At 42.4% G+C, this 13763-nt stretch overlaps 1 protein-coding gene across 6 annotated transcripts in view; it reads left to right on the top strand.

Moving 5' to 3' along the window:
• Positions 1-13763, top strand: part of BCAR3 (BCAR3 adaptor protein, NSP family member) — a 213011-nt gene that overhangs the window by 178501 nt on the left and 20747 nt on the right. For all 6 annotated transcript variants that reach the window (XM_033917116.1, XM_033917117.1, XM_033917118.1 and 3 more), the window contains 2 exons: positions 8015-8130; positions 12734-12905. In XM_033917116.1, coding sequence (XP_033773007.1) covers positions 8015-8130; positions 12734-12905 — 288 coding nt within the window. The remainder of the gene's footprint in view (positions 1-8014; positions 8131-12733; positions 12906-13763) is intronic.

The following is a 13763-nucleotide window of genomic DNA, read 5'->3' on the forward strand; positions in this document are numbered from 1 at the left end:
AAAAGTGGAAGTAAGGAAGAAGTAGAGAACTAGGTAAGTAGGACCAGTAAGTCTGACTTCTGTGGTAAGCAAATTAATGGAAACATTTTTTAAAACAGAGAATAGTGATGTTTTTGGAAAACATTGGATTACAGGATCTAAGGCAATATGGATTCACTAGAAGTAGGTCTTGTCAAACAAATCTGATCAATTACTTGACTGAGTCACCAGAGAATTGGATAGAGGGAGTACACGAGATGTGGTGTATTTAGTTTTTAGCAAAGCATTTGACAGTATTCCACACAGGCATCTAATAAATAAACTGAGTGCTCTAAGTATAGGCCCCAAAGTGACGGACTGAGTAAGGAACTGGTTGAGGGAAAGGCAACAGAGGGTAGAGGTCAATGGAGATCGCTCTGAGAAAAGGGATGTTAAACCAGCAGTGTGCCTCAAGTTTCGATTCTTGGGCCTGTTGTGTTTTTTGTTTTTGTTTTGTTTTTTTAAATAATATCTTTATTAAGGCAAGCAATAAAGCCACAACACAACCAAGAACTACCCGGAGGCTTCAGTGCAAAACAGAGCATTAGTACAGATACATAAGAAAAGGCAAAAAATCCATCAACAAAACAGGTCCCATTAGAAGGAACTTTTTTGTAAGCAATATTGCTGAAGAGCTGTTGGGTAAAATTTACCTCACTGTGGATGATGCCAAAATCTGCAAAGGACTAGAAACCCCCAAAGGGTGTGAATAACATGAGGAAGGACCTAATGAAGCTTGAAGAATGGTCTGAAATTTGGCAGCCAAGATTTAATGATAAGAAATACAAGGTCATGAATTTGGACTGCAAAAACCTGAGGGAACGGTACAGTTTAGGGGATGAAAAACTTTTGTGCATGAATGAGGAGTGGGACTTGGGTGGGATAGTGTGTGTTGATCTTAAGTTGGCCAAACAGGTTGAAAAGGTGATGGTGAAAGCTAGAAGGATGCTAGGATGCATAGGGAGAGACATGGCCAGTAGGAAAAAGGAGGTATTGATGCCCCCGTATAAGATGCTGGCAGTGGCGTAGTAAGGGTGAGTGGTGCCTCTCCCCTGCCCTCTTCCCTGCTCCCCCTGCCACATGACCCCCCCCTTCCCCATACCTTTTCAGCATTCTCTTTGACATCACTTCCTAGGCGCGAGTCCCAGAAGTGATGTAAGAGAGGGCCTATGTCATAAGAACATAAGAGTTGCTGCTGCTGGGTCAGACCAGTGGTCCATCCTGCCCAGCAGTCCGCTCACGCGGCAGCCCCCAGGTCAAAGACCAGTGCTCTAAATCAGTCCAGCCTCACCTGCGTACCTCCCAGTTTAGCAGGAACTTGTCCAGCTTAATCTTGAAACCCTGGAGGCGTTTTCCCCTACAACCGCCTCCGGAAGAGCATTCCAGCTCTCCATCACTCTGGGTAAAGAAGAACTTCCTTACGTTTGTACGGAATCTATCCCCTTTCAACTTTAGAGAGTGCCCTCTCGTTCTCCCTACCTTGGAGAGTGTGAACAGTCTGTCTTTATCTACTAAGTCTATTTCCTTCAGTATTTTGAATGTTTCGATCATGTCTCCTCTGTCTTCTCTTTTCAAGGGACAAGAGGCCCAGTTTCTCCAATCTCTCACTGTACGGCAATTCCTCCAGCCTCTTAACCATTTTAGTCGCTCTTCTCTAGACCCTTTCGAGTAGTACCGTGTCCTTCTTCATGTACGGCGCTGGGAGAAGGCAAGGGGCTCGTGCGGGGAGTGGTCAGGCAAGCGAATGTGCAAAAAGGGTTGCTGCCGCTGCTTCCTTAGGAAGACCACACACAGGGTGGCCCCGCACCCCACTTACTACACCAGTGGACTCTGGTGAGACGCCATTTAGAATATTGTGTACAATTCTGGAGATAGCACCTTCAAAAAGATATAAACAGGATGAAGTCAGTCAGAGGAAGGCTACTAAAATGGTCAGTGGCCTTCATCATAAGGGGTATGGGGACAGAGATCTCAATATGTATACTTTGGAGGAAAGGATGGAGAGAGGAGATATGATAGAGAGGTTTAAATACCTAAGTGGCATAAATGCGCATGAGGCAAATTTCTTTCATTTGAAAGAAAGCTCTGGAATGAGAGGGCTTGGGTTGAAGTTGATAGGCTTAGAAGTTATCTAAAGAAGTATTTTATTTTTACAGAAAGGATGATAGTTGCATGGAATAGTCTCCTGGTAGAAGTGGTGGAGACACTGTGTCTGAATTCAAGAAAATGTGGGACAGAAACATGGGATCTCTTAGGGAGAGGAGAAGATAGTGGATGCTGCAGATAGGTAGACTGGATGGACTATTTGCCCTTTATCTGCCATCGTGTTTCTATGTTTCTGTGCCCTCTCACTCTGAAGTTTCCTTTTAATTGAAAGAGACTCACCTCATGTGTACTTATGCTACTACACCTGTCTCTGCCTTTTTCTCACCTTTCTTTTCATTTCCATCTCTCATGCAGTAGCACTGCGATTTCCCATCTCACTCATTCCCCAGCTTCCTATTACCTGCTACCTTTCATCTACTCCTCATTATCACATTTCTACCTCTGTACTCACTATTTTCCTCTCGCTCATCTCTTTGCCACGCATCCCCTTGATCTCTCCCATATGATTTCACCATATCCAATATCTCTTATCTCTCCAAATTTGTAGCCCAACATCTCCTTTCTCTCTCCCCTCCACCATTTTCCTGGCTCTTTTCTCTTCCCTCCTGCCCTGTCACCCTGGTCCAGCATTTCTCCCCTCCTTCCCATTGTCTTGCATTTCTCCCTCATAAGCTTGATAGTTTCTCTTTCCTCTCCTGTGGGCCTGGTTCCTGGTGCAATAATAATTTCTTAGCTTGTGGTGGAAATATTTCTTCTCCCTTTCTCCTGGAAAGGGACCAAGCTTTTGCTCCTTTCTTTTTGGGCTGGTAAGGTCGAACCAGAGAGGGGAGCTTTTGTTGTTGTTTTTGTTGTGGAATTTTATTTTCTCAGCTTGTCCTTTAAACCTCCTCGCCACCTAAAACATTTTATTTAATCTCTTACTTAGAGACAAAAAAAATAAAATAAAGAATGAGAAAACAAAATTCCTCGATAAATAATAAAGCAGAAATTCTCTGGTCAAGTTACTACTTATTTTCTTCACCCTCTGAGTACCTCAGTCTCTGACTGGCATTGGTGGCATTCTGTCCCTCTGCTCTCATTCTCCACTGGCTTCCGTGCTCTGACTGGAAAACAAGCTCCTCCCACTTTTAATGATCGCGAGATGGTGGTGCTGCAAAGCAGATAAGTGAGGGACTAGAGAACCACCTATATACAGTTGCTACTTCCTGGCATGTCCAAAGGTCGCCCTTCTTTTGTGCAGGTCTTTCTCATGTCCTTTCTGCCTGGTCAATAATAATAATAATAATTTTATTCTTTTATACTGCCATACCGAAAAAGTTCCAAGCGGTTCACAACAAGGTGAGCTAATATATGGGATGCAGATAAAATACAAATTAGAATAATGTACTTAAAAACAGATAAAGACAGAAAGCATTTACAATATAATGCAGAAAATACCAGCATGGCAGGAAAAGATGTAATACATAGAACAGATAAAATACATCAAGTTGAATATAAGGAACTTGATTGAAAAAATGAAGCAGAATACATCAAGGAGTGCTCAGAGGACCAGATGATGTCAACAGGCCCCAAAATAGTAGCTAATCAATTGGTCTCGTGTTCCTCTCTTTGTGCTCATGAGCTATCCCCTCGTTCTCCTTGTTTTCAGCATGGGGAGGGGGTGTTAATGTTTGCCGGCTTTCCATGTAGGTAACTGTTATAAAAGGAAGTGGTGGTTTAACCAAAATAAAAGGAAGAGAAAATTGCTCACACAGTTAGGGATGCAGCACCGCACCTCCGCTGACTATGAGCCTAAGGAATGGCGCTTGAGGCATTTATGTAATGCTCAGACATTTATAGAAATAAAAACAAAAGCTAGAAGTAAAACGTAATTTCTCTGGATTACCTAGTTCTTGGGAACTAATACGCCTCTTCGTCAAATTAAATTGCCCTGACTGCACAATAAGCATAGCTCCTGGCTAGGCTCAGCTAGGGAAGCTCCTGTGGTCCTGCAGCTCCCTTCCTCGCTTCCTTAGCAGCAGAAACGATTGCTACATGTTGCCTGTGCCTGACTCTGGAGCCTTCTTCCTGCCTTGTTTTGCTCACGCCAAATAGGGGTGGGTGGGATGTGAAAGAGAAAGACTTCAGAGTCATTCGAAGGCAGCCTATCAGAATTGCCACCACTGCTAAGGAGACGCAGAACTGCAGATACTATGAAGAGTGTCCAGGAGAGAGAAGGAAGGCCGCTGTATACCCCCTGACAGTGGTATGCGTACCGGGAACCTCTGCAGTAAATGACATGATGTCATTGAAACGCAATGCATCAGGCCCCCCCTGACCTCTTTGGGCCCAAGGCACATGCCTACTGGACCTACCCTTTAATCTGGCCCTGGTCATGGACAGATACAATGAGCATGTCTTCGCGCTGAGCTGAGTATAATCAGATTGCTCCCCCTAGTGGTGCCATAGGATTACTGCTATACTAAAATTAACAGCTGAACATTAATAGTATGGAAGTTTCATGATTTGCTATTTTCTGATTGGATAAAAGGGGGTTACCTTCGAAAGCTAATCATAAAAGGCATTAAGTTAGTCCAATAAAAAAGGTATCACTGTATTTCCTTTATGTTTTTGTTTTATTTTTATATATTACCTTTAAAAGTGGATTAACATGGCTACCCACCATTTACTCGTGATCACTGCAAATCTCCATCAATTAGGACAGCTCCTGAGAAGATGCAGGGCCAGGAGCAAGTTGGCAGAAAAGTGGGAGTGGCTGGAGCTAATTATTGACCACTATGTTCATAGTTTCATAGTTTATTAAAATTTTGATTAAACGCTTATCATTACATTCGAAGCGTTGTACAATAAAATACTATAAATATAGATGGGGGAACCAACAACAGATAATAGACAAAATCTTTATGCAACAGACAAACTTGATTGGGAAAGGGCAGTGAAAACAAGAGGAAAAAAGGGCGAACTACAATTTATAAGTAAAGAAAACGCAAAAGGATAAAAACAATGGAATATGAAAAGGTAGGGATTGGTTTCAGGAAAGGATAACTCAATCATAGGCATAAGAAAACATTTTAAACTACTCTTAAATTTATACAAGTTTTTGTTCTGCTCTAATAGATCGTGGAAGAGAGTTCCATATATTGGTGTTAAACAGCTGATTAGAGAATGACACGGGGAAAAAATCTGTCCCCGTCACTGCCCCGCCACCGGACCACCGTCCCCTTCACTGCCCCATCCCCGAACCCGCTGTCCCCTTCACCGTCCCATCCCCGCCGTCCCCTTCATCGGAAGTTGTGGCAGAGGAGAAGCTTCTGTACCCACACACACGACTGCAGGCACAGGCAGGCTTCAGTAAGTTTCTTTTCTAAAGCGCCGCGAAGGTAAGGGGGAGGGAGGGAGATAGATTTGGCCGGAAGGAGGGAGAGATGGAGGGGGCCATGCGCGATTGGTGACTGCGCACCTTCCCTCCCTTAACTGTGGGGACAAGGCCATTCGCCGCTCAACGGGGTGGTGGATGGCCTTGTCCCCGTGCCCGCAGTGAACACTTTCCCCCCCACACACACCTTTTAGGCGGGTTACTCCTCCCTATATCATTCCTCCTATGTACACCATGTTTGGTGACCAACCATGTCCTTAATTTACTGTGAATGTTTTTTTACATAACCCGTTCTGAGCTTCCGGGAGGACGGGATAGCAGTTGAAATGAATAAATATGTTCAATGCCTTTTTCTTTACAGATAGCAGTACTGAATTTATGGATAGTGCAGTCGCTGTACTATATAGCAGTCCTAAACATAATGTACACAAGCATTCATTTATGAGACAATTATACTGTATAAATAAGGTGCTAACATTAACTCGTCAAATAAGTGCATAAATGAGAAATACCAGCATATATGCACAATATGGGGACAATTCATAACCAAGCACCATAATTTAAATGCCCAAATTATGCATTTAATTGCTGTTATAAAATGGTAGAGCAAATCAACTTAAATGTGCCTAAAATTAGACACTCCAACCAACCAAACTTAGTTCCAAGTGTATTCTCTCAGTCAAATCTTCTTTCACGTTGAATTACACTTTTAAAGAAATCTATATCTTTTGTCATAGACCTCAGAAAACACCCTCCTCCTCCACTGACATTTACACCAGGTCTATGGTCAACACCTAAATGTGATATTTGCTCTTGTAATTTACTGTATTCTGTAACAGTACCACCCAATCAAACACTTAACCAAGTCGGTAGCAAAAGTGAAAAACGGTTTTTTAACAGCTACTGATTGCACAAAAGCAAAAGTGAAAACTGTTTTCACTTTTGCTTTTGTGCAATCAGCAGCTGATACGCTCAGTATGAGAGGGTACACATGCCTTTACCACTAACAAGAACCTTGTTGATAAGGTATCAAATATTAAGCGATTAATCAAAAACCTTATTAAACTTGAAACTTGAAATATAGGTGATATTTCTCGATATCTCTCTATACATTTATCATTCAGACTCCCGAAACAGGTCTTTTCGCCCAAAACATGTTTGTGTCTCATTAGATATACAGTGTTGCCCCGCGAATTCGCGGTTCATGAATCGCGGACTCACTCATTCGTGGTCTGCTCTGACCACCTCTTCCTGTAGTAAAGTCGGGCTACACCAATCAGGAGCTGCGTGTCAAAGCAGCTCCTGATTGGTGTAGCCCGACTTTGCTACAGGAAGAGGCGGTCGGAGCAGAACGCGAGTGATTTTCTTCATCTGCCGGCGCTCCAGCTGCCCTTTCCTGTCTCCCCTGCCTTTTGACAGGCGAAAAACTGCATTTGCGGTTTTTCAAAATTTGCAGGGGTTCCTGGAACGGAACCCCCGCAAATTTCGGGGGAGTACTGTAATAAAGAAATTGAGCACCTCGGATCACATTCACTGTTTTTCTTGCCTTTCTACCTTGGGAAGATAGTATCTCCTGTTTCTTTGTGGCATGATAGAACCTAGCATGGTAGACATGGCACGACAGACATAGCGTGATAACTCATAGCATGATAGACATAGTACAGCAAGTATAGTGTAGAAGATACGACATATAGTATAGTAGAGTGAGGTGACAGTATGACAAAATGTGATAAAGCATTGTATGACAAAACATGGCATGGCCAGACTTAGTACTTAGGCCCATATTCTATAAACAGCACGATAAGTTAGGCACCTAACTTAAGCAGCAAAGCCTTTTAAAAGCGACCTTAAAATTGTTTTAAAACCAGCGGTTAGATTGTGTTTATGGCAGTGCCTAAGGTCAAAGTAGGCGTGGCTAACACCAGAAATGACCTTGGGCATCCTTATGCATCACCGTAGACATGATTCACATCAAACATAGATGCCTATGTTTCCGGAGCCTATGTTTGAGGTAGCCGTGATTCTACAAATGGTGCAGTTGGCGTGATTAACATGTGATACTGGCGCCATTTGTAGAAACCAGCCCTTAGTGGTTAAAGCTAGGCCTTCTATTTATGCGCCCTATTTTAACTGCTAAACATAGCCAGTTTGGCGCTGAATATCCACGCCTAACTTGCTATGTTGTGCACTATAGCTAGCTGCTAATTGTGGATATTCAGCAGGAGATAACTGGAGTATTCTTTCATGTGAAGAGTGTTATGTAGATTATTGAAACAACTCCTATGTTAATGCATTTTGAATTATGTGCTTTTTTAGAGCCAAATGTGAAAAATGCCCAAGCGTGTGAAGGCTTTTACAAGGCACCATCTTTTATTAATTTATTGTAAGATAAAATATTATCTAGAATTCATGGTGCTTACATTTCCCAGACAACCTCATTAAACCTCTTCCATCCCAGAAGTCAGTCAGAGCCAACTTCCTGAATATGTGCGTGTGAACTTTTGTACTGCACAGGTTGCCAGGATCCTGGAGGTCTCCACAGAGATGAAGAGGATGATGGGAGTGAGCTCAGGGCTGGAACTTATTACTCTGCCTTATGGACACCAACTGCGCTTGGACATTATGGAAAGGTAAACGTAACGAGCCAGTCACTCCACTATACTCGGAAAACATGCGAGTACTGGCATCGGATCTAGCACAAGGAATTGTTTTTGTGGTGTTTTTGTGAGAAAAGATCATCTCTCTGTTACAAATTAAGGGCTCCTTTTATTAAACCATGGAAGAGCTGCTTATCCCGGGTCAGCGAGGTAAATGCTCCAATGCTCATTCAATTCCTATGAGCGTCAAGAGCATTTACCTCACCGGACAAGAGGTCATAGCCTGAAACTGTGTGGCAGCAGGTTCAGGACAAATGTCAGGAAGTTCTGTTTCACACAGCGCTTGGAATGCTCTCCCAGAGGAGCTTGTGGCAGAGACTAGTGTTCAGGGTTTCAAGCGCAAGTTGGATGCACACCTTCTTGCAAATCATATCGGGGGATACGGGAAATCCGGGTCTCCAACAGGGAGCACCTAACTAGGCCTCCGCGTGTGCGGATCGCCGGACTAGATGGACCTAGGTCTGATCCGGTGAAGGCGTTTCTTATGTTCTTATGTTACGCTGGGTTTTACTAAACCACTGACGTTAACTGAAATTGTTTGTAATCTATTAACCAAGTGTAAGATAAGCAGGTATATCCCCTATGGTTTAAAACATATATACCATAGAACTATCTGTCACTTGTCTTGCCAACTATAAAATGTCAAGGAAAGAATTCAGCAATAGAGATGTACATTTGTTGTAATATGAAATGAATAATGCAATGAAACAGACTTTCATACTGGGTTGGTTTCCAATGAAAAAATAAAAGATAAAAATAATAACATATTTGTTTTATTTAATTTCATTTGCTATTGATGTCTAAGAGCCATTAAAGTGTGTAAGGCAATGCTCACCAATCTTTCTACATAAGCAACTTCAATTCACACAGCCACAGAAAGCACATGACCCCCGAGCTACATAATGTCCAAATAAACCCATCCACCTTGCAGCCATTTTTTATCAGGAAAATTGTTGGGATTTTTGGGTAAAAAACAAAACAAAACATGTGTGAACATCCAAAATGAACAGCCATTTTCCAAATTAAAATGTCCCAAGTTTCAAGTTTATTAGGATTTTATATACCGCCTATCAAGGTTATCTAAGCGGTTTTTTTTACAATCAGGTACTCAAGCATTTTCCCTATCTGTCCCGGTGGGCTCACAATCTATCTAACATACCTGGGGCAATGGAGGATTAAGTGACTTGCCCAGGGTCACAGGGAGCAGCGCGGGGTTTGAACCCACAACCCCAGGGTGCTGAGGCTGTAGATCCAACCACTGCGCCACACACTCCTCCAAATTATGATCGCCAAATATCCAGGGACAAGGACGTCTGTCTGGCAGCATTTGTACAAAAATGACCACTTGGGCATCCTTGCAAGAGCAGAGGGGCAGCCTAGAGGTCATTGCAGTGGACTTTAATCCAGGGCACCTAGATTCATATCCCCCTCCAGAAACAGAGAAATATCTACGGTACATGACCTTATACCACCTCCCAAAGCTAGCACTGGCCTCTCCCCGGGTCCACCTGATGTTCTGATGGTATGGGGAGCCAAACTGGGATGAAAGCAATCCTCCCCTGAGGTGAGGTGAGGTGTTGAGTGCTGTCCTGACTATAGAATCACCATGCACCCCTTCCTTCCCTTCCTCCCTCCCTGCTGTAGAATCAATGCACACCCCCCTCCCTCCCTTCTTGCTGTAGAATCAATGTGCACCCACCCTCTCCCTCCCTGCTGTAGAATCACCATGCATCCCCTCCCTTCCTCCTTCCCTCCCTTAGAGAAGCAGCATAGGCCTCTCCCAGGCCTACCTTAATAACTAGTGTTCCAGTGGGATGTCAGGCAAGAGTGATCCTCTTACACTCCTACCTATGCAATCTCACTGAAAAAAATGGCTGCTGCAAGTTCTACAGCAGGGAGGGAGGGGGTGTGCATTGATTCTATAGCAGGGAGGGAGGGGGTGTGCATTGATTCTACAGCAGGGAAGGAGAGAGAGAGGAAGGGATGCAAGGTGATTCTATAGCCAGCTGACAGCCAGGACAGGACCCAACACCTCACCTTGGGAGAGGGAGAGATCGCTCTCATACCGGCTTGACTCGCCACACCTTTGGACCATCAGGATTTATAAACCGAGACCCCCATTTTTGGGCCATTTATTTGGCCCCAAAATCTCAGTTTATATTCAAGTATATACAGAATATGTCTGTTTCTGAAGGACTCACCTTTAAAAAAAGAAAAATAAGAGTGTTGAAGTGGGAATTGAAGCTGAGTCCCCTGCTTTACAGGAAACTGAAAGTGGCTTGGAGAAGGATGAGAAAGGAAAGAATAATGAACTGAATGAACATTGGTAGAGCAATGGCAGATGGGTTTTAGACTGATGTGCAGTCCCCATGGTCTTCTGCTATATAAAGGTAACAGAAGCTGGACACGCCAATACTAATCAGCATACGAGGCATTGTCACATGCTAATTGATTAGCGTGAGGTTAGCGCGGGGTCCTTACCACCTACAAAACAGGTGATGGTAAGGGCTCATGCAGTTTTTTTTAATGGCTGCACGCTAATGGCAAAATTAGCACATGGCAATTAATTCAGAAAATGGGGAAATCAGCTATTTTCCAACTGCGGCAAAAGTGGTCGTAATGCATGGGAAAGACCTGTGTAAGGGGCGTGCTGAGGCTACTTTTGCCACAGTTTTAGTAGAAGGGCTCTTATGTGTCTAGCCTTTTGCTGATATAGGGTAAGCACAATTATTACTGTAGTTAATTTACCTCCCCCTTTTTTTTCAAAACCGAGCAAGAGGTTTTTAGCACCGGCCAGCGTGTTGAATGCTCTGCGCTGCTCTGATGCTCATAGGAACTCTATGACCGTTGGAGCAGCACAGAGCATTCAGGTCAGTGCCCAATGCTCTTGCGTGGTTTTCTAAAAGGGGGAGGGGCTAATAAAACCAGAAAGCAGTGAGCACAACCAAAGCAGTTTACATATATTATATACAAATACTTTTTCTGTCTGTAGTGTGCTTACCCCACCTACCTCGACTTCAGAAAACTACTCAAAACTCATTTATTCCACGGACAGAATCCCTAATCCCCCATCTTCCACTTATCTCACCCCTTTCCACCAATGATCTGAACTCTCCTCTTACTCCTTATTGTTCACTCCCAACCTGCTAACTCCAATGACTTGTACATTCCCGTCATGCTTACCTCAGCGACTTCATTGCTTGCAAATCTGATTAATTGATGTGAACCACCTAGAACTCCTTGGGTATGGCGGTATACAAAAATAAAGTTATTATTATTATTATTACAATCTAACCCCCTCTTTTACTAAAGTGCACTGTTCTTCTCAGCGCGCGGTAAATAGCCTGCACTAAACGCTAATGTGTGCATGTTACCCTATGGATACGTTAGCGGTTAGTGCATGCGTTGATTTAGCACGCGCTAAATGCACGTTAAAACGCTTAGCACACCTTAATAAAAGAGGGCCTAAGTTTATCATCAAACATTCACAAGCTTTAATGTCCAGTTTCTTTAATTTTCTTTTGACAAAGAAGTGTATCCTTCCTAAATACAGAGTTGGCAGCTCTATACAGTATAATCTCGTTATAACAGACTCTCTTATAACGGAACCACTGGTCCCGGCCGTGCGCCATTATAAACATACAAAAAAATCATCACATATAGCGGACTTGCATATAATGGACTTTCGGATATAACGGACAACCAATTTGGTCCCCAGAGCTGCATTTAGCTGTAGTTTTCTTTGGCTATAACGGATATGCAGGCTCCTCCTACAAGGCGCGTGGCATGCCGGTGATATAGTATCAAAATGCAGCCCCAGAAGAAAATGACAAGAGTATTTTTCTTTCCTGTACAGTACGACATAATGCTTTAGAACATCTTTTAGTGTTCTGGTTTTGCAATCATTTCGTGCCATACCAATGTTTTGCTGAGTTTTGTTCTTGATGTTGCTGATATGCTTGTGCAGTGACTGTTCATTGATTGAACGTTGTTTCAAGTTGACCTAAATAAAGTTTTTTTTTTAAATGCAACTCTGGATATAACAGACCATTTTTCCAGGTCCCTTGAAGTCCGCTATAACAAGATTATACTATACAATCTATTCTCCTTAGTACCTACTGTATTGAAGGTGATCAGTGATCAGGCCTTACTTCCAAGTGTGTTCTTGTTTGGGATACTTATTGAGTTAGACATTTCTATCTACGTAGGGCTACTGGATAGTGAACTATTTTCAACATAATTGTCCATCCTGCTGAGTGATATTGAGGGGTTTCTACTGGCTATATAACTTTGCTGTGAAAATGCCAGGTGTCAGGTTGCATCAAGGCCTAAACTTGGCTGAGTAGAGGAAAAATTAGAAAAAGGCTGAAGAGAGAGGGTTCAAAAGCAGGAAAAGCATAAACTAAGCAAAAAGATAAAAGATGATCCACATAAGTTTAATGGGGAAAAAAACCAGCTTGAAAATTATTTCCACGGATCCATATATTTTTAGCTGGTGCTCCAGTTTTATAAAAGGTGTTTCTCCACCTGTGCTATAACTTATCATTCACAATTCACTGCATCTATTTTCCTCCAGACATAATACCATGGCAATAGGTATAGCGGTGGATATTCTGGGCTGCACTGGAAATTTGGAGGAGAGAGTTGCAACATTGAATAAAATCATTCAGGTGGCACTGGAACTGAAAGACTCAATGGGAGATCTGTATGCATTTTCTGCAATCATGAAAGCGCTAGATATGCCGCAGGTAAGTGTTACTTTCAGGCTGCTGTTCAACAAAATATATGAATTTTACAATTTTTTGGGGGGGTTATAGGTATTTGATCCCCAAAAAATAAGGATCCCTTATAGAAATCTGCAGTAACAAGTCCTGGTGTGGCAAATGCAATGGAGCCTATAAGAATTGAATGGACTGCATCATATAAGGGAATTGCTACCGCAGTTTTGTAAAAGGGTCTTTAATTGTACCTTTTTTATGTTGATGATTTAAGAAAACACAATTTTTAGAGTTTTGGTGTTGTTTTTTTTTAATTAAAAAAATTAAGGGCAACCCAAACAAAAAAGAAAGATTCCCACAGTAACCAAGCAAGGGACAAGCCAACAGGATCTCCAATTAAAATAGGCATAATAATTTGAGTAAAATAAGAAAAATATATTAAAATTATATTCTTCTTTCAGTTGGAGATCCTATTTGATTGGCCTTTGTTTGTATTTTATGGCCTTGTTTAAGAAAATTAAGGCCCTCTTTTACTAAGGCGCACTAACTGATTAGCGCACGCTAAACGCTAACGCGTGCATGTTAGTCTATGGACGCGTTAGCATTTAGCGCACGTTAATTTGATTAGCGCGTTCTAATCAGTTAGCGCACCTTAGTTAATTATAGAAAAAATATACAGTATACATAAAGGGGTCCTTTTACTAAGGTACATCTTAGCGCTAAATGCTAATGCATCCATAGGATATAATGGACGCATTAGCATGAGTTAGCTTTTAGCTCGTGCTAAGATGCACTAGCGCGCCTTAGTAAAAGGACCCCCAAATGACTTCAAATCATTTTCTAAGCCAGACTCAGAAAAGCTTCAGTGTGTACAGACATAATGAACAA

The sequence above is a fragment of the Geotrypetes seraphini genome, chromosome 12, assembly GCF_902459505.1.
Source record: "Geotrypetes seraphini chromosome 12, aGeoSer1.1, whole genome shotgun sequence".
NCBI lineage: Eukaryota > Metazoa > Chordata > Amphibia > Gymnophiona > Dermophiidae > Geotrypetes > Geotrypetes seraphini.